This window comes from Haemaphysalis longicornis, unplaced genomic scaffold, assembly GCF_048455015.1.
Source record: "Haemaphysalis longicornis isolate Haplotype H1 unplaced genomic scaffold, Haemaphysalis longicornis Haplotype H1 scaffold_1, whole genome shotgun sequence".
In the NCBI taxonomy this organism is placed as follows: domain Eukaryota; kingdom Metazoa; phylum Arthropoda; class Arachnida; order Ixodida; family Ixodidae; genus Haemaphysalis; species Haemaphysalis longicornis.
The window spans coordinates 253,177,584-253,197,264 of NW_027526203.1; the positions used below are offsets into that span (position 1 = coordinate 253,177,584).

Sequence of the window (19,681 nt, forward strand, 5' to 3'; positions counted from 1 at the left end):
TGCGGGGCGCACCGCAGCTCAGTAAACGAAATGAATCTCAGTAAATAAATCTCAGTAAACGAAATGACTGCGGTCGCATGGTGGACGAGTTTTGGCAGGCAGTGGAAGATGAATGGGGACGCCTGCGCTCCCGTCCCGAAATCATAAAGTCGCTTTATGAGTCGCTCCCCTGACGCATTCGTGAAGTTATCCAAAACGACGGAAACTTCACACACAATTAATCAGGGGAACCACTCGGACAATCATCGATGTTTTTTTTTTTTCCGAAGCGAATAAACTATCGCTGTTTTCAGTTCTTGATATCAACTGTGTTCGTTGCATAACGACCAGCACTGGTTCAGCCATGTGTGAATCTTTATCGTAGCCTTTCTTCAACGGTGGTTTGCGAACCAGTCAATAAAATAAAAAGAGCGCCGAACAAACATTCTCAAATGAACGCACAGTTACGCGCCATCAGCCTATGCCGCACGCTGCCGGCTGCTGCCAAGCATCACACCGCTCGGTAGGCCCGCCGCGCGTTGCATTCGAGAGGAACGAAGTGCTGCAGCCGAAATCAAGGACACTGACATGCACAGGGACACGCATGCGCCCTCCGCCATCTCGACAGCAGGCGCTGGGCCGGAAGGAGCCGTTCCGATAGTTTTCGCGCACCGCTCGCTTGGTCCGGTTTATTCTGTGGCCGCCTGTACAGGTGCCGTCATAAGCACTGATCTCCACCAGAGTTGCTGGATGGCGCTTCGAGCTCTCCGGCGCACGGCCGCCGGAAGTTCGAGCGCTCGTCCCGGAAGTCGGGCCGTTCCAGCATAGCGCATGCTACGCATGGGCTGGTTTCGCACGCATTTCGCCAAAAATGCCTGCTTGTAGCGCCGTAAACTGCACAAGCAGACCAGAGAAGTCGTCTGGGAAGACGTTCTACTTGGAAGTATTACAATATTCTGAACGACGTGCGTGATACGCAGCGAAACGCAAATGTCATAGCAGTGTCGTTTTTAAGCTGGGGCTCTTGTTACGCAGATTCCCTCGCTCTAAGCCGGATTTATACCAGCGTTGGGCGGCAAACTTATACCCTAGTTACACGGCGAAAGTAACCGCAGTTAAGTTTAACCGTGGTTACTAAACTTTAACCGCGGTTATCGCCAACCGCGGTTTTGGATGTTGCACGCGAAATTGCAAGTTTGGTAACCGCAGTCACTTGATTATGAGCGCAACAAAAATAAATTACCACACTTTTAACTTCACGATAAAAAAAGAGAAGCAGTGTAGACAAAAAGAAATATCGTTAAAGCATTCGCTTCTGACACAAACGCAACGCACTCGAGCGCGGCGAGAAGAGGGGCTTCCCCAACAGCTCGCAACCGGCTTGGTTTGCTTAGGTCTGTTCGGTGTTTGGAACTTTCAGCTTAGCATCGCGGTAGGTATTTGACCACCGCTATCTCTACAACTGCGAATTACAATCCATAGCACAATTTTTCACCGCACTAACATTCATTTTCTCGAATGCGGAAGTTCTTTTCCGCGATAAGATTGATTTCGAAGAGCGGCGATGCGATAAGCTGCTGCTGCCGTGGTCTGGGACGGTTCGGGCCGCAAGCAGTGCCGTGCGGGCAGGCGTGCCGGCGTCTTTACAGGCACGGCCGACGCGCGCGCCGATCGTTTCCGTGTGCTGAAAACGCTTCAAGATTGCCTGCTATATCCATTTCTGGCGGACGACGCGCGGAATTTACAAATTTAGCACGGCGTTTGTCGTAGTTGATCGGGCGGATCGGGAAACGAGCCGCTGCTGACGGGCAGTCGCGCTGATTGCGAGAGCGATGCAAAGAACGTAAGCGCGTCTTGGGGACATGTAGCTTTTGGGCGCCCGCTATTTGAGAACCTTTGTCTCTTCCGAACGCCAGGTGATTTTTTTTTTCGCCTCCGCTGATGCGCCGCAACTTGCGTCCGAACTGAATTGTGCGATTTTGAGCACTGCGGCTGCAGAAAGTGCGGTTAGCGTGACCGAACTGAGGTGCCAAGCTCAGTTTGCGCTAACCATGGTTAGCGACGTAACCGCAGTTTCGTCTGTCGTGTAACGCAGCAAACTGCGGGTTTTGTCTAACCGCGGTTTGCTTAACCGTGGTTAACTGTGCCCGTGTAACTAGCTCTCCATCCCCAGGCAGCAGGCTCTGCAGTGACCACTTTACTGACAACTGTTTTGACAGAACGGGCGCACGAACTCGGCTACAGCCTGTCGCCGTGCTCACGTTGTTTTCTTTCTAGCATAAATCCCTAGCATAAATTTCTAGCATAAATCCCGTTACAGCTGCGTCGTCTCTCAAACCAAGACCCAAGTGACATTTTCGTTCTCCTTTGAAATTAAATTCTGCTTCATATTAACGTCGCATATTTCGGTATAGCATATGTTGCGGTCTGAACGCAATGTGTATAGCCAAAATGTAATAAAGTGAGAACAAAATGCCAAAATCCGCCAATCGGGACGCTTATGAGCGGTTGAAAAGCATAGCAGACGCCCGACTTCCGGGACGAGCCGTTGAACTTCCGGTGGCCGTGCTCGCGCCCGGCCGCGACAGCGGCGAAGCGCCATCCAGCAACTAAGTGGAGATCAGTGGTCATAAGTAATTGGAGCACGGGAGCTGTGGCCGAACCGCATAGGAGCGCCGTGTAGCTACAACAGCGGTAAACGAAACGAAAGGAGCATAACACGCATGCGCGCCTGCCGACGGTGGTAGCCCATCTATACTTCTCACCCTCTTCTTTTAACGCGGCTTCGAGCATTATTCGCAGCATACTGGTCTCGGTGATGGCGCTGACAGCAGACCCTCCTAAAAATATTAGAAAAGAAAATTTGTCACTGCAGATTCCTGCGATTGCGACGCTTGTCAGCTCGCGTGCGCTGAAGGTGTGGGAGCAACGCTGCCAGATACCGCCTCTATCGGCGCCATCGCTGAGGCCAGTATGCTGCGAATAATGCTCGAAGCCGCGTTAAGAGAAGTGGGTTCACAAGTATAGATGGGATATCACCGTCGGCAGGCGCGCATGCGTGTTCTGCTCCTTTAGTTTACCGCCGGTGCAGCTACACGGCGCTCCTATGCGGTTCGGCCACAGCTCCCGTGCTCCAATTACTTATGACGGCACCTGTACATTTAAGGCAAAATATACGTAATTAACCGGCATTCCCCGCGTTCATTTAGTTAGGAACGCTCGTTTGGTTGGTTTTTACGATAGCAAGCGAAAGTGGTGGTGCAGGAAAAAAGAATGTCCCGTTCCAAACTGCGCACTAAGGAGCCGGCACGTGCGGGATGAAAAGCAATTACAAAAGGAAGAAAATTCCCGCTAGCGCTGTTTCACGCAGGGGGCGCGCAAGCACTGCGAAGGCGTGAAATTGGAAATGCATTGGACAAAGCTCCGTTCAATTCAACGGGAGAGGAGTGAGACAGGGCGGTGAAGAGCGTGGTGGGTGGTAGCAGTGAGCGGATAACGGCGCCACAGCCCGTTATGGCGAATCGCTGCTCTGCACTTCCGACAGCCTTCAAGTTGAGAGGAACGGCTTCAATTTTTACACATGCGGGTATAATTTAACCGGAAGATTGGCAATGCGCGGTTTTTGCTAAAAAAGAGAAACCATAAGAAACTAATAGCTTTGACAGAGAAGGCGCACAGCTCAGCGGTGACAGAAGGGTGCAGGACAGTTCACTCTTAAGCAACACGCATTAAAATACTTCGCACTTACCTTTTACTGTCAGCCCTAAGAACGAAGCAGCAGGCCAACGCAGCACAGACAAGACGGCGTGATAAAAAAAAGGGGGGGCGTCACATCGGCTGCCCGCCAGTCACTCGAACGAATCCGCCGCTCGCGGGTGACAGCGCGCGATGCGAGGCGCGTGACACGCTCCCTAGAGCCCATCTTTTTTTTTTCGTTTATAATTTGTTTTAAGAATTGAACTGTAAACTGCGTTATTTTGAAAATTAACGCAACATTTACAAACAAACGTTGCGGTTTTTTTACACAAATGTAAAAGTTACATCCTTGATCAGAGGTTTCGGTTTCGTAATTGCTGCTGCTGAAGTCTTCTACGTAGTCTGTTAGCACGTGTTTTGTATCCAACATAGCGCAGGTATTTTACAGTGAAGGTGTATATTGCTCGGCCCCCGCAACTTTTTTCGTGTACGTCAGCAGAACACGCTTTGTGGCAAAGCAAACTTTCTCGCGATATCACTGATCTGAAATTAGGCCAGATATCCTGGACAAAATCATCGCAATCGGCTGCTAATGCTACCCTATTATCACGCAGAGTTTAATTTACTTGTCATAGCTAGTTAGTTCGCTGGGCATATTGTCACGGGAAGCGCAAGTGGGCGCTGGCGTATAGCTGCAGGGGACCCATTACCAACGACGACGAAACGGTGGATGGCACGGACTCGTGGCTCGTGGGCGTTTTAGCCCCAAAAAGCCACCCCATTTCTTGGCCAATCCCCCACGTGGGTATGTGCCACTAGAAGGGGAACAACAACAACAACAACGAGCGATCGTGGCCGCTTGCAAATGGATCGCATTGCTCCGCGGCAGCACCATGTAAATGAATAGCTTACATCTGTTATGTAAATACGCAAACGTGTCGTGATTCCCGTCCGCCGTCAATACATGGGTTTCCACGGGAGGAACGCGGTTACAGATGACGGATACAATCGTGCTCCACCGAAATGATCTCTAATTTGACTGTTGAGGCGACTGTATAACAAGGGAGAGTTTTATCTCATCCGGTATTAGGAATAAATATATCAGTCACAGTTTCATTACAAATCGCAGATTGCCGCCGCTCCTCAATCATATCTTCCAGCACGCGTCACAAAGACACTGGGATACGGATCGATATCATTATCAGCTAGAATAAAACTGCAGCCCTTCCGTGTTTCCCTAAGCTAATTACCTCAAAAGGGCGCTAAACCACGACCACGGAGGACAACAGGTAGGTGGCATTGGGCCGTGAGGTGTCCACGTTGAAATCTCTTACCCGCACAACGGGCGTGTCATGGGTGGTGTTGTTTATTGATCCAAAATTGAATGATAAGGGAAGGATGCACACCGGGCATTATTGACCCAGTCGCAGGGTACTCCTGTATACAACGTAGTGCAGGGGATAGGAATATATATGGATGATTAGACATGTAAGGTAGAAAGTGTAGGGCCGACGGTAGCGGGGGTCTTCACTTGTAGGCGGCAGAGCACAGCTCACACGCCCAAGCAGGGAACACCTGAGCCGTACAACGCGAGAAGGCTGGCTGCGCGTACACGCCGTATACCTCCCCGCATAAATAGGCAACGGGGGATGTGCGAATACTTATATGTGAATGACACCGGCCCAAATTCCGCTCCGGAAGCCCTTGAAGCTGGACGGATAAAACAGCTGCCACTATAGCTCTTGGGTGCCCTTAGCTTTGTTGTTGTTATTGTTATCATCCAATGACACATTTTTTTCCGCAACCTAGCCTTAGGCAGCTTCGTTGTAAAACTACACTGTTTATTCTCAAGGGTCCGCATTAAAGGCCATGCCACACTGTAGTCAAAATAAGAAGCTCTGAATGCCCACTCTCCTCCCTGCTCCCAACTTTAGGCGCTTATGTAGCTTTTAAACAGGTAGTGATTCTGCGCCTGCATTTAATTTTACGGGTTTGTTGTTTGGTTTCACTATCTCTGGTCCTGCTGTTGCTGTGCGTTGTGCCCGTTACGGGAGCCGGAAAAGAAAGAATGTACACTGGGGACCTAGCCGTCACAATGACCTGCCAAGTGGAGCAAGCTAAGTGCAGTTGCCCGGCTGGGGCATCTGGTTATTTAACCACCTGATGGCAGTCTTAAGCACAGTTGTAGTTCTGCAAGAGCTGGGCTACAGGGAGCCACCCGACGAGCTTGTTCCACCGCAACTACCTCAACAGTGACGACGCCCTCGAAAAAGGAGGAGGAGGAGATAGCCTTTATTACATTAGGAATACGCTAGGTCAAGTGGGGGAAGTGGGAGTAGAGGGTGGTATTCGAGGCTTGGGACATCTTGAAAATAAACCGTTCAAGTTGAAGCTGGTTGGCTCCTTACGAAGGCGGAAGTGGCCACGTGGGGTGAGGAGAGCAGGCTCACGGCTCTAAACTGCTCGCGCTAGACCGCTTTCTAGAGAGTAGTGCGCAGTTAAAGTCAGCGTGGAGGGTTCCAGTGTTCGAGGGTCGATGTATGAGGAGGAGGCATTTGGAGGAGGCTTGAAGTTTCTGTAACGCGTAAATTTTGGACAGTGCCAAATTAGGTGCTGGAGATTGGCGGGTGTGAGGGAGGCGCAGAAGGGACATCGAGGCGGCAGGGATGGGGTATACCATTTACGGAATGTCTCTGGGGTTAAGCTAGCATTTGCAAAATATTTGTTCATAAAAATTTCGGCTGATCTTGGGAGCGGGGGTAGAGCAGATAAAAAGCCGGTTGGAGCGAGGGTCTTGCTTTAAAAAGGATGGCACCAGAAGCCGTGATGAACGTGAAGGTTGCTCATCGACACCTCTACAGTCTACAGCTCGAGAATTTGTGGTGCCACGACTCTCAGAGGAGCGACAGTGTGCAGCAACCATGAAGTTTGGCAAGGGCCTGGAAAAAACAAACTATTCTTAGGCAGACAGGGAACTTCTAAAGTGTAAAATGAAAGCGAGTACGACGGTGGTGACCCCACAGAATAACATCGTCAAATAAACAGCTACCCCTCCTCCTTTTCAAATTACCTACTCAACAACGCAATTTTATTCAACGATCATTTATTGCGCTTATTATCGAACTAAAAAATGCAAACTAACTCCAATATAAATGTGTCCAAACTGCGCCGTTTTCCATGTCCGCATTTTCGCTGAATGGCATCTTTGGACAGCGTTTTTTTTTTTTTCTTGGGGGGAGGGCTCGGCGCGTTTTCGGCGATCTTGTTGCCTGATTGTGCCAGATAATCGTCATTCGTGGCAATAACAATCCCACATGAAGCGATGGGTGGGTTTTAGCACGGAGTTCGTCCACGCGACCGCTCGAGCTTATTGTGCGTTGTATTGAGTGCGAACAGAGGGTGCAAAACTTTTCGCGGGAAATTTTCTTTGTCGTGGTCACGTAAAAAATGGATTCTTGCAGACAGTACAGAAAGTACATCAGACCATAAAATGTAGAAGCTAAGTTTGCCTTGAGCTCAGAAAGCATGTAAACACATCTAGGTGTAGCAGCCTCTCTGGTGTGCCTTCCGCAGGATGAAATAATGTTAAGCACCGATCAAGCAAGAACAAGCAAGAACGCTAACATATCAGTATTAGACACGCGTGCGTTAGCCGTTCGATTTAGTATTCGGGGTAAATCGTTTCAGAGCCTCGATCGCGTTCGCACTTATCTACGCGTTAGTAGCACGCAATCGCTGCTGCGTAGCGCGAGGTAACCGGCAGATTTAAGACAACCCGGCAGATTTTTGGTAACACCTTACGTACCACACGGATTGTTCTTGCTATTGCTACATGAACAAAGCTAACACAGATACTATTCGCAGCACACGCGACACGCATACACGATAAAGTTGCAACGCGCACGTTTGTTGGAGTACCTGTGATGACACAATAAACGACATTACTTTAACTTCTAGAGTTCTTACCTTTCTCCCTTGAGCATCTTTGCTACCACTTTGTGAGCGGCATGGCACACAACAGTATGTGGCCATCCTGGAGAACAGAAAAACCCAGATCGCCGAAAACTCTCCGCAGTCAGATGCTGTGCTTTCCGGTTGGACCCTTGAACATGGCGGAAGCGCTCGCGGCGGCCGCGAGAAGGCAGCAGATTTTGCATCAGGTCTATTGTTATTCCACTCTCTTACAGTACCCTTCGGAACATATTTCTGCAATTCGGCATTAACGTCCAAATTTTATGTATGTGTGTGTGCATTTCTGTTGTTTTAGTTTACTTGTATTTTTGCGTCGTTTTTGATTTTTTTTTGTTGCTTCCACGCCGTACTGGTGTCGTTTGGGAGCGGAATTGCATCATATCAAGTCGCGAGTACTGCAGCTTTATTCCCGCTACATAAGCCATTGTGCTGCAAACAAACTACAGTTTCAACATTTATCAACAATTCTCGTAAAAAACTGACGCAACCTTCTCTTTTTTTAACACGCGGGACTTTCAGGTGATGCATGTATGCGCGTGTATACCCGTTAAGTCTGCTTTCCCACATGTTTGTCTCTCCTGCGGTAAAGTCGAACCAGCCATTTTTTGTCAATTAAATAGACGTTAGACCTTCATAATTTTCCAGCGTACCTCGTGACCTTCGTACGTCGCGCATGCGCAGTGTGTGAACGTGTTTACAATGGGAGGCGCCCCGCAGCGGGATAATGGCGGATCACTAGACTCGTCTCCTATATGCTATCGTTCATGGCGCGTGCGGCTGATTGTACAAGCAACGCTCGTTAAAAGGAGTCAGCAAATACGTAAGCATGAGCTACCCCGCGTTGAGCGCCAGAAATGTGAGACTACCCTATAGGGACCGGGCAGCTCGACGGGCGACGCCACCGCACGGCGCTACCCTTGTTACTGGAATGGGCCAGCAGATTGGAGTATAATAGCTGCCTTCAGTTGTTTTTGTCGTGTTTGATTCGGCGTTTTTAATGTTTATATGTTGTTGTGAGCGTACATATCCTCGGAATCAAAGCCTAGACAGCTGTGAGTTGCTGTTGGCTGCGTTAACAGTTACGTACACTCGTGGAACTCGTCTAAGGTTGGGTTCACAAGCCTCATTGGTATAGGCACTGCTACCTTATGCGGCCCTGTACGCCGGGCTTTACACGCCCCGAGCACAACTGGAAGTATTAGTTTTCATTTCTGCCGGTTTCAATCAAAGCGGTTTTCGCAACAGTCTTAACGGTGGCTATACCTGTGTACAGTTTGGTTTGTAGAGAGACAGTTACGCACAAGTTAATTACGTGGAAGTTTACAATTTTTTACTGTAACCACAAGCTTTGTGCGTTCTGTTTCTTAGGATTGACTGCACGGGAGTCTGGGAGCTGAAGCCGCTTCGGCGATTGTAGTGATAATTTTATTGAGTCGAAATATTCCAACCAACATTTCCATACCTGGGTGAAATAAAAGGTGCCACCAAAACACTGCGAAGAGTGTTGAAAATGTGTCATGGTGTGTTAGTTAACGCCGACCTGTGTTTTTTTCAATGCGTTTGCATTCTATATCGAGTACCTCAACGCGAACTGTGTAATGGCTCGTCAAGACATTTTGAGTTGGTGTCATGTAACTAAATAAATAAAAATACAAAAAAACGAAATTACAATGTTCCACTTAGTCATACGCCTTCATTCGTTTGTCTAGGAACAATCAAACAATAAAAAAACTGAAAATGAACAGAGGAGGTAATGCAGGTGTATTTCAATATCGAATTTTAATTGTAGAAAAAATGCGAGTCAAAGACAAGGCTAGTACAACGCGGACAGGATGGGCGCAAATTAGCAACTCACAACGGGTGCTGAGTTGCGAGTCTGCGCCCGTCCAATCCCCTATGTACTAGTCTTGTCTTCGACGCGCAGTTTTTCTACTCTTAAAATTCTGTACCAACTAGCCAAACATGCTGTACTGTTCAATACAGCAGCCTAACTCGATTAACTGAACAAAGAAAAAGCCTTTTTTTTAGTGCCCGCTGTCTGGGTTGACGCTGGGAGTGCTACTAACAAAGCGCAAGATTTGTGAAATGGAGAAGTCACGCATGGATTTTTTCGCACTGACAATTCCAAAAAATTCTGCAGTTTTCTTTTTTTGTGTGTGCCTAGCTCTTTGCTTGAGCCTACAACTTGACAATGGATTGAGTGCCACCCATGCGACGCGGTTGGTTTATTCAAGCGTAAGTGCATGAATGCGACCTGTAACTAAAAGGCAGCTCCTTCACAGCCTTCCGTCCCTGTCCTCTTATAGACACCTAGTATTTATTTTTCAGAGATCATGAACCAGCTAGCCGGCAACCATATCTTATTACAGGCATAGAGCCTTGGTTTTCAACATGAAGAAATAACTTTTTACTGCCATGCAGTATTTGTTTTGGAAACGCCTCCCTGTGGCTGCTGTAAACGCATGGTTCTGAAATTATGTGGAATTGGAGGATTAACGAGCCAAAGCTACACCTGGACTATGAGGTGCACCATGGTGGAGGGCGCTGGATTAATTTTGATAACCTGGAGATATTTAACGTGCGCCGAAATCTCGTTCACACGGGCGTTTTTGCTTTTCGCCTCCACCATAAAAGCGGCCGCCGCGGCCGGGAATCGAAACCGCGACCTCGTGCTCAGCAGCGCAACGCCTTAGCTGCTCAGCCCCCGCGGCGGTAGGGGGCCGTGTCTAGTAAAGATTGCCTCCACTCTCTGTATTCACCGATATGAAAACGTCCTTGCGATTATTTAGGCTTTGCAAGCCACACCGCACAACGACGGGTAGAGCCACGCACAAGAACGCCGTGCAGACCGCCACCGGCATTCCACTGACGAGCGTGTCGCCACGGGCGGCGCTATTTGATGATGCGACGGTGGTGCCATACAACGGCAGTCCTGTCTCAGCGCAGGCTGCAAGATGCCCACCATGGGTTCGAGCGGGCCAAGCCGTAAGGCAGCGCCGGCCCTCGCCACGCGCGTTGAATCACTCTAAGAGGATTAGCTAGCACTGCATAACTGCGTTCCACGCGTGGGACGCCACATTGCAATAGCTCCGGTAAAACACACCTAGCCCTGGAGCAAGAAGCGGGGTACCTGCCGGCCGTACACGGCAAATTACAGAGCCCATCGGCGCTAGGCAGGGAATCAACAGCTGTCTTTCCAAAGGCGCAAGCTGCCGAAGCGGTGAGAGTGGTTAGACTCCAGCGAAAACTGGGGCGGACCAAAAGGCTGGTCGAAGTACCTATAACTACTCAAATCACCCGCGCAAGCAAGACGCGCGAAGTCTGAAGGTGCATGAAGGGTGCAAACGAAGACTACGAGGCGGGCATCGGGCGTCGGCCTGGGCATGCAGGGCGCTCCAGCCGTCCGCCTCCCGGGTGACCCGCGCGTTTGCGAGCTGCGGGGCAACTACACCACACCAAACAGAAGTAATCCTCGTCCTCTGGGAGAGCTATGGCGTGCGCGCATAATAGGAGCAGCCCTCCCACACTTTTAAATGCATAGCATTTTAGTAACTCACAATGTCACGCGGCGTTGGCGTGCCGTGTCGTAGTCCGCAGCCAGGCCACTACACTATAAAAAATTCCCCCGCATTTCCCCGAGGGGGAGAATGTGAAAGTGCGAATGCACGGTTGTCGGCCCGCTTGCGGCGCTTGCGCTCGGCCCCCGCAGCCCACCGCCTCGCCGCCTTCTCTTCCATCGGGTTTGTAGTATCACGTGTACACCAAGCAGTTATCAAGCCGCTATAACGCCGCTGAGTCGCCAACGCACGCCGCTGACGACGTAGTTTGAATGCGTTAAAGATATAAAGCGCGTTACTAACACTGATATCAGCGTCGCGTCCGTGGCTTAGTCGGTAAAGCGTCGCGCTGCGGCCACAAAGTCCTCGGATCGAAACCTGGCGCCGGATGCTGTTTTTTTTTTTATATAGAGAGGAGGACTGCGGACGCCGCCGCCGCCGCCGGCGGTGGATGGTTTGGGGTCGCTTATTCGCACTTAAAAGAAATAACAGTTTCCGGCGCCCGGTTTCGAACCCATGAAGCCGCGGGCGGAACGCAAGGTGCCCGGCGCACTACCGCCTGAGCCACGAAACCGACACAGAATTCGATGCACCAAACGCGCCTTATATCCTTCACTCATTTCTGGTTTGTTTCGAAAGCGCCACAAGTTGTCCCGCGCCTCCGAAAGATGGCGACACGGGTCCCGCGATCGAGAGATACGATTTGCCGGCGCACCCCCTCGGAAATGCTGTGCATTTGATCGTGCCCCTCGCGAGGGGGATGTCTTTGGTAACAAAAGACTTAAAACCGTATAAACTAGCTCAAGACGTGATTTTTCACAGTTGACTTGTATGCTGACGGCAAAGTTCTCTGCAGCAACAAAGGAGCATTAAGTGACTTCACTGAACATTAGAAGTGAGGGGGTAATTGCGCTCTGCAGTCTCTGCGGTGCTTTGAGAATTTTTGCCCTACACCATATTAGATGAAGGCATCCACAGAAACACAAACAGGTTAGTTCCGTGTATGAAGTTCAGGAGTTCCGTTGAAACTGCCCGTGCCCCCAACGGTGCAGGAAAGAAGGGAGGCCAGGAGTACATGTTTGTACGCATTTTCAATGGCTCTACTAGGACTAATTTATATAACAGCAAGCGCGAACTCGAACGAAAAGCAAGTTGAAAACATGTGCACCATTTTGACAACTTGCAGCACAAGCTTGAAACACAGTGCCCGAGTGTTTAATTATAGTTTGACTAATAATAAATTAAGAATAGTTAAAAGGTACTTGGTACGTATATATGACTTGATTCGCGCACGTTTAGGCTGTAGTGCAGTATCACTTATAAAGCAGACTTAATTAAGCAGTTTACTCCGCACTGTCAACTGTAGTGTACTGAAAGCGCACAGTCTCATGGCTTTACCACTTGAGATAAAATAAAAAGGCACAAAGAAAAAGCTTAGTGACGAAACTGTCCTCTCCTGTCAAGGATGAATGTGTATGCGAGTCTCCGGTATCACAAGCAACCGGGAGGTTTGGCGAGGCGGTGGCAGCGGCCTTGTCAGCCTCAACAGGCTCGGTGGCTGGGGTCACGACAAAGCTGAGACGCATGTCCACGGTTGTACCAGAGGGCAAAGGCGGAGAAGCTGCTGCCTCGTCAACCTCAGCATGATCCACAGCCACAGCCACAGCCGGAGCCACGATGAAGCTGAGGCTCCTGTTCAGGGCCTTGTCAGGAGGCACAGGCATGGTAGCAGTCGCAGTGGCCTCGTCAACAGGAGCCATGGTGTCAGTCTCGTTGAAGCCAAGATGCCTGTAGAAAGGCACCATTAATTGTTCCTCTGCCACCCGGTCGAGAACACCGGCTTCCGAATCTGACTTGGCCAAGAAGCCATGGGTTGGCTTCTTAGGCCCGTCCGGGGTGAAGTAGATGAGGGGCATTGAGTCCCGGAGGGGAACTGGACTCCCCTCAAACGGAGTCGAAGTGAAGGTCGGAGCAGTCAGAGCAGCTGCATCTCTTCGGCTCTCGAGCAACGACAGCTCGTGATCGTCAAAGATAAGGTCTCCACCGTTGATGCACTTGTTGGAATTATCGTGACCGGCCTCCTCCAGCTCGAAGGTCGGTGCTGGCTCCGCCATGGAACGATGTTCTGGATCGTCATCGGACCTGCCGTTGTGATCGCCGATGTGAAGATTTCCCATGGCTGTGGCAAGTGAAGCAATGGGCCCGGAAGGTGAACGCTCCGTGTTCGTTGTGTCCAACAGGCTACCGATAAAAAAGAAATGTGACAAGATTGGTGTGAAAACATGCCCCGACACTTATGTAACTGTTGACCATTGGGTTACAGTGACAAAGGGATGCCAATGTGTAACTATCTACCTACACACGCCAAATGTGGAGCAAAGCCAAAAAGTCTGACGTACGTATTGCTAGCAGTAGTTAGCTCGGAATAAAGAAAGAGTAAGTGTCCATGAACTTAAAAAAACTGCAACGCACGAGCTGAATGCAAGAAGACCCTGTGTGCAGGGGTGCACCCTTTACAGGCCGCTTGCTTCGTTGAACTGGCGTCATTTCCAGGACAGATATGACGTCATTGAAATCTGCGTATCCGGGAATAAAAACAGCGTGTTAAAAACGGCAATTTTCGGAACGCTGTATCTCCGCAACGGTACCACAGGGTGCGGACATTTTTATTGTCTTTGTGCTTCTGTCACTTGTGCTTTATATTTTATTTCTTTTCTCTTTTACATTTTTCTTCCGTAATTTCGTATCTTCCTGATGAAGTTTGACAATTTGCATTTTTTTATGCCTCTGTGCCACGGCTCATTTCTCCCCTTTCTCGACGCTGGTCGTCGTTAGTAACCTGCCTTTAATTGCATCGCAATTGTAAATCCTGCTCTTTCAAGGGTGATTTCCCTCCCCCTGTGAGGAACGAGCTTGAAGAGCGCCTCGCATGGCCGAGATTGTGGCGGCGGCTGGCCGCCAACACTGGAAACTTCTGTCGACGGGCATCACGGCCTGGATAGTCACAGTTCACTCCTTTTAACTCATCTCGTCCATGGCTGGGTAACATCGTCGGTGATGAAGGTGTTTCATGACGCGAATGGCTCCGCTAGTAGGATCCTGGTCTCCTGCAGCTGCTACGGGCGAAAAGTTTGCATCGGCTAACTGTGAAAAAAAAAGACGTTGGATGGGAATGCATTCTCGACCTTAGTATATATTCATGAAAGACCATGAAAAAAATAATAAAGCGCTAGGGGTAGTTGTGAGCAAAGCACGAGGGGGGAACAAAAGAAAAGGCGTCGTGTTCAACTAAGAAAATCATTTCCATAAAGCCCCCTTGCCCCACTTTTCTCACGCAATGGCAATTTACTGACTAAAGGTCAACGCAGATAATGGTTTTCAAAGTCAATGCCTCATCTAAGCAGCTTATAATTAGCCATGTTAAAGCGAAAGGATGGCACACGTACGACACAGAAAAGAGGAGCCGTATCAGGGCCGTAGCCAAGGGGTAGCCAAGAGGAGTTCGAATCCCTCGCGAATTTTTTTTTACGGGCAGTACGTACGCAATACTTACTGCTGCTTTCGGCAAAACTCCTCCCTTCCCATAAACCATACCCCCCCCCACCCGGAAAAAATTTCTGGCTACCCCCTGATTAAGGCTATGAATTGAGCTCCGTATGTTGCTGCAACCAACCTGACGTTTTGACCTATTCTTGTGTGTAACCGAAGTGTTATACAGCAGACCAAAACGGCACACCTTAACACAGAAAAGGCGATTCCACTTTTTAGCAGTTCAGAGTTCCCTGTTCGCAGATCCAGGACAACATTCCCAGCAGGCATGTCCTGGTTGTAATAACACAAGCGCAGGTCCAGGAATCGCCTTTTCTGTTTTAAGGTCGTCTGCTGTTTTTAAGTTCTGTTTGTATAAAACTGGGAATAGTTTCCAGGCACAAATCACGAGGCTCAACGCGGATGGATTTCCCGGAACACGTAATGTTCGAGAGAGGAATCTACGAAAGATGGTCTCGCATCGGAAAGAATGAAAACCGCTGTGATCCCGTACATGCACCGTTTATCGCATGGCTTGAAGGCCTTTCAAGACATGGCCTTTCCCACAGCCGCGACTAAGATCGCCGGCAAGGCCATCCCAAAGGGCTGCGCCTCGCAGGAGGCGCCGGCGGCGGCCACAGCACTCCCGCCGACGGAGGGGGACACAACAAAGCCACGAGAAGGGAAGGGGGTCATCGTCCCGACGGGCACTATCGGCGCTGCCATCATTACAGTTTCCAAAGTTATTATTCTCTATCTTGAATAAGAAATTATTGCTGGTTTTAATAGAGCGGCTTTCAGGTATTGCTTCTGTTTGTAGTGTCATTTTCATCCTAACTGGAAAACTCATGGCTGCTTGCCTTGAAATGTTAAAAATGCCTCCTAATATTTTTCTTAAGAAACAATTCTAATAAACCAAAAGCGGAACAACCACTGGCAATCACTGTTTTGTTAAAGGGCCAGAATAAATGCTAGAACATACAGGTGAATCGAGACGCTCCTTTTTGTCAAAATCACCATATCGTACGTTGGTGTGTTTACGACAGAGCTATTTTGGAACGTTGCTATTTAGGCGAACTATGTACGCTAGGCTAATAGTTAAGCAAGCAAATGCCTGAAATGTCTGCATTCAGGCTCATACTAGTCTTTCAACAAGCGAAATGGGCTCACCCCGGACTCGCTTTGGCCACAGGCGCCTCCAGAGCGACCGCAAGGTCTCCGAGCGACAGCCACGGTTAGCTCCTGCATCAATTATGAAAAATAAAACTTGTCAACCGCATTTCGCCTTTAGGACAATGTTGGGAGCCGTGCCCTCAAACCATTTATATCTCCCAGTACGGAGGGAATGAAGCCTACAAAAATGGGTGAAGGGTTGACTAATAATGCAAATCCTTTGTTCGAGGGGCACAGTACGCAAGACTCTGTGGGCCATTTTATTGCGTTGGAAACGGAAGGGTCATGGAAGCCTAAAATGCGTCCACGTCTTCCCGTGCACTAAAGAGAGTAGCTGCGAAGAGCGAATGCAGAAGAAGAAGCGGAGTGCAATACATGTAGGGACGTATATATAGATATACAGTGAGAGCTGTTCAGCCCCGCGTGGAGAGGGGAGGCATCCAGCCGAGGCCAAAGGGGAGGGGGAGGCGTACGCCGTGGCTCCGCATTTGCCGCCCATCTCGGCACCGCCTCGGCTTCAGTTCATTCTTAGAGTTAGTAACGAAGTTGCTGGCGCACCTTTGAGCACTTGGTGTGAGGCCAATGCAAGGGTGTGTAGGCGGCAAAAGAGGATTGTATGTGAATGGCGTGACAGAATCCCGAGGCGAAGAAAGCTGAACAAAGAACGCTGTAATAGGCAGCCGATGCCGCCTATAAGCGCGAAAAGGCGACCACTTAGACTGTGGAAGAACGCCAGGCATGGTTTGCGTAATATAGTGATGCGGCGTCGATGTGCCCAGAAATTTCGTACAGATACCGACTCAGTTTTGCGCCGGCATGATAAAATAACTGGCGCGGCTGGAATTAAAACCCATGAACGAATGCTCAGCAGCGCGGCGTTTTTCTTTGAGCATCCTGGACTAAGAAACCACAATGAGTCCAAGCCACTGCACGGGTTTTATTAGCCTTGCCTTGTGAAAATGAGTGTACAGAGGTGCGTTGATATCGAGAGCGACAAGCCCCCGTCTTCTTCGCATACCCACGAGAAGAGAACGTAGTGCAGCACGCACGCATGCACGCTGGCTACCATCTGGAGTTGCATTTTGAACTCCTTGATCTTGGTGTTTTCACACCTATAGGAGGTGGCGCTTCACTACAAGCGACGATTGTGTCCGCGCCACCATTAACCTTCATGCACGTGTTGGGCGGACTCGGATCGGCGCCCCCGCCCACGACACGTGTACCGCAATGCCCCTTCTCCCCCACCCCCCAGCCCCTTTAAGTACGGTACTGTGTACCCAACCAGGCCAATTCAATGAATAAATAAATATACTCCGACCGTTGCCCGAAAACGGCTAAAAGTACCTGCAGCAGTGCCTCGTTTTTGGCGACTCGCTCGCTCCCTCTTACAGCTCGTGTTGTGATCTATATAGGCGGAGGTAATCTTTGTCGCGTGATTTAGTTTAAATAAGTCGGCTCCGGCGCCCGCTGTTGAATAGTGGGGAAAACACGTGGAGTTTAGGAGCGGCCTGGCTGAGCACCATTTGTCGCAGATGAACTTTATATATAGCATTGCTTCTGGATAAGTCATGCGCTACGCGTAATTCCTTAACTGTCCTATGTCCCAGGACGCCCACTAAGGCAGTGCGCAAAATGAGGCCACTAATTTTGACAGCAGCTGAAGCCCTATGGGACGGCAAGACGAGGCAGCAAGAACTTTTTACAGCGAAGCTGTTATTAGGCTGGGCTAGACGATGAACAGGTTTCTCCGCCAGTATAGAAAAAAATTCATTCAAAAATAAACAGGTCCTAGGCCTTTTAATTTGATAGAAGGCGACTTTTATTGCCCTTGGAGAAATGTCTTCTCAGCAATGCGTTTGTGTTTAGAGTAAAGCCCCTTCTACATGGCGCGAACTTCGCCTGCAAATTCGCAACTGTGGCAAAACGATCTGTTCTCGTTGCTGTGGCAAATTGCCAAATGTTCGGAACAGTCGAACGTCTCCCGTTGACGCCTCTTGGCATTTGGCAATTTATCGCAGCAGTGAAAATACGAAAAATAGATCGTTCTGCCGAACGAGCGCCGCCGAAGCTGCGAATTCGCAGGCGAAATTCCCACCATGTAAAAGGGGCTTAAGCCGACTTTTAAAGAGATCGCTCTAAGCTCGGTCTTTGTACGCCATGGCGTTTCAACATTGTGTATTGCACAGTGAAGCATGACCCTATACGGAGGAGTATGTTTACAGAAAACGGCTCTAACTTTTGTGGTATCGAAAGTTTCCCGAAATAAATATGACAATTAGCCGCTAAGACGACTCTCACATTGCGCACCACAGGTTCGTTGGTCGCCCTTCTCCACAGAATGAAGGGCACTGATTTTTCTCCTATAGTTGTTGGCAAAATCGCGCGCATACCAGAGGAGCGCGAGGCGGCGGTACGGTCTTCCCGTTCGGTGCAGGCAGTTTTCCCCTGTACCCGCCGTGACGACGTTGTGCAACAGCTAGCCACGACCCGCGTCACAGCTCCTGACTATAATATTCACGTCGTTACAAGCCGCGAAATAGCAGCTACCGAGACCGTTGTCAACAGGGGTAGAGGCACGGGACGTTTTTCTAAATAACCCTGAAGTCGGCGACAGGCACGGTAACTCACTAAACTGTCCGAACCACTCCTGCGAGCCTCGGAGCATTGTGGGAATGCGAATAGGAAGAACGAGTGCGGTTGCTTGCCTCGTCCGAGACGGGCTGCGCGGACTCTCCAGTCCTCATGTTCGAGCGGTGGTGTCTTTTGAGCAGATGTGTTCGTCGAAAAAATGGGAATCCACTCACTCGAGGCTGGATATTCACCGAAGCAGAAGCAGCCATGACCGAGCCAGCCTGTAAAAAGCCCCGTATTTTTTGTCGGCAACTTCGGAAGGAGAGGGTGGGAGCCTAAATATTTCACCCTGCCTTTTCAATGGTATACTTCTGAAAGGTCTCAGTTTTTTTTTTAAGGGAATGGTAGCGAAAAGCTCCATGTAGCCAACGTTCGGTGTACGCTGAAAACGTCCTATAGGTGCTGAGAATCAACGAGTCCCACCTAGAACTGGGTTTCTATTGCCCGTGCATGTTCAACGTGTTTTTAATTGATAATTTATGCGTATTTTTCGCAATTGAGAAAGTGATCTCCCATGATTCGCGCACAATATACTGCAGTTCATTGAGTCGCCAGTTATAGCAAAACAGAAAAAAAAAATCGATTTTTTGCTCAGCGAGCCGCGCGTCCGTTCGCGGGTGCGTGTTGGCACGAACGAAAGCAATGGCGAATAGATCTCAGCTGAGGCTTACAACGGCGAACGATTACCCAGAACGCTGCCGCATAGAATGTCATAGGCCCTACCTTTCCCTTCGGTCTGCGGGAGGGGGGGACGAGCCAGCCGCCGAACCAACATTAGCCACCGGTGGGGTGGCAGGGCGCTGCGTGGAGACGCCGAGGATCCCGACTGAATGCCCAGGGCTGGGGCAGCCCTGGAGGCTGCGAGGCCGCCACATGCTGAGCGGACGCCAGCCACCGTTGGGGCGACAGGACGCCGCATGCTGCAGACACTGTGAAGCCAAACACTTCGACCGAACGCTCGGAAGTATACGGAGCCCTTTAGACGGCGGGCCCATTCGCTGTGCCTACGCCGGCCACCGGAGGGGCGGCAGAACACACAGACGCCAGGACGGAACGCTCAGCTGGTGAGCCAGGCTCGAGGAACTGGTGCACGAGGAAGGAGGCGATGGCGATGGTGCTAGGGTTGTCACTCGGAGCCCGCATTG

General features: G+C 49.9%; 2 protein-coding genes across 4 annotated transcripts in view; both read right to left on the minus strand.

Moving 5' to 3' along the window:
• LOC144144332 (uncharacterized) overlaps window positions 1-3,878 on the minus strand; it is a 49,368-nt gene extending 45,490 nt beyond the window's left edge. For both annotated transcript variants that reach the window (XM_077675743.1, XM_077675733.1), the window contains exon 1: window positions 3,728-3,878. The gene's annotated coding sequence lies outside the window, so the exon portion shown is untranslated. The remainder of the gene's footprint in view (window positions 1-3,727) is intronic.
• An 8,232-nt stretch (window positions 3,879-12,110) lies between these two features.
• On the minus strand, window positions 12,111-19,677 carry LOC144169231 (uncharacterized). 2 transcript variants are annotated; one of them, XM_077698297.1, is made up of 3 exons: window positions 19,260-19,671; window positions 15,903-15,974; window positions 12,111-13,445 (listed from the first exon to the last, which is right to left on the minus strand). In XM_077698297.1, exon 3 carries the CDS (start codon window positions 13,379-13,381, stop codon window positions 12,599-12,601), a length of 783 nt encoding a protein of 260 aa, XP_077554423.1. In that variant the 5' UTR covers window positions 13,382-13,445; window positions 15,903-15,974; window positions 19,260-19,671; the 3' UTR covers window positions 12,111-12,598. The 2 variants fall into 2 exon arrangements, with proteins under 2 accessions (XP_077554423.1, XP_077554416.1); XM_077698290.1 differs by lacking the exon at window positions 15,903-15,974 and having other exon boundaries at window positions 19,260-19,677.
• Between the last annotated feature and the right edge of the window lie 4 nt (window positions 19,678-19,681).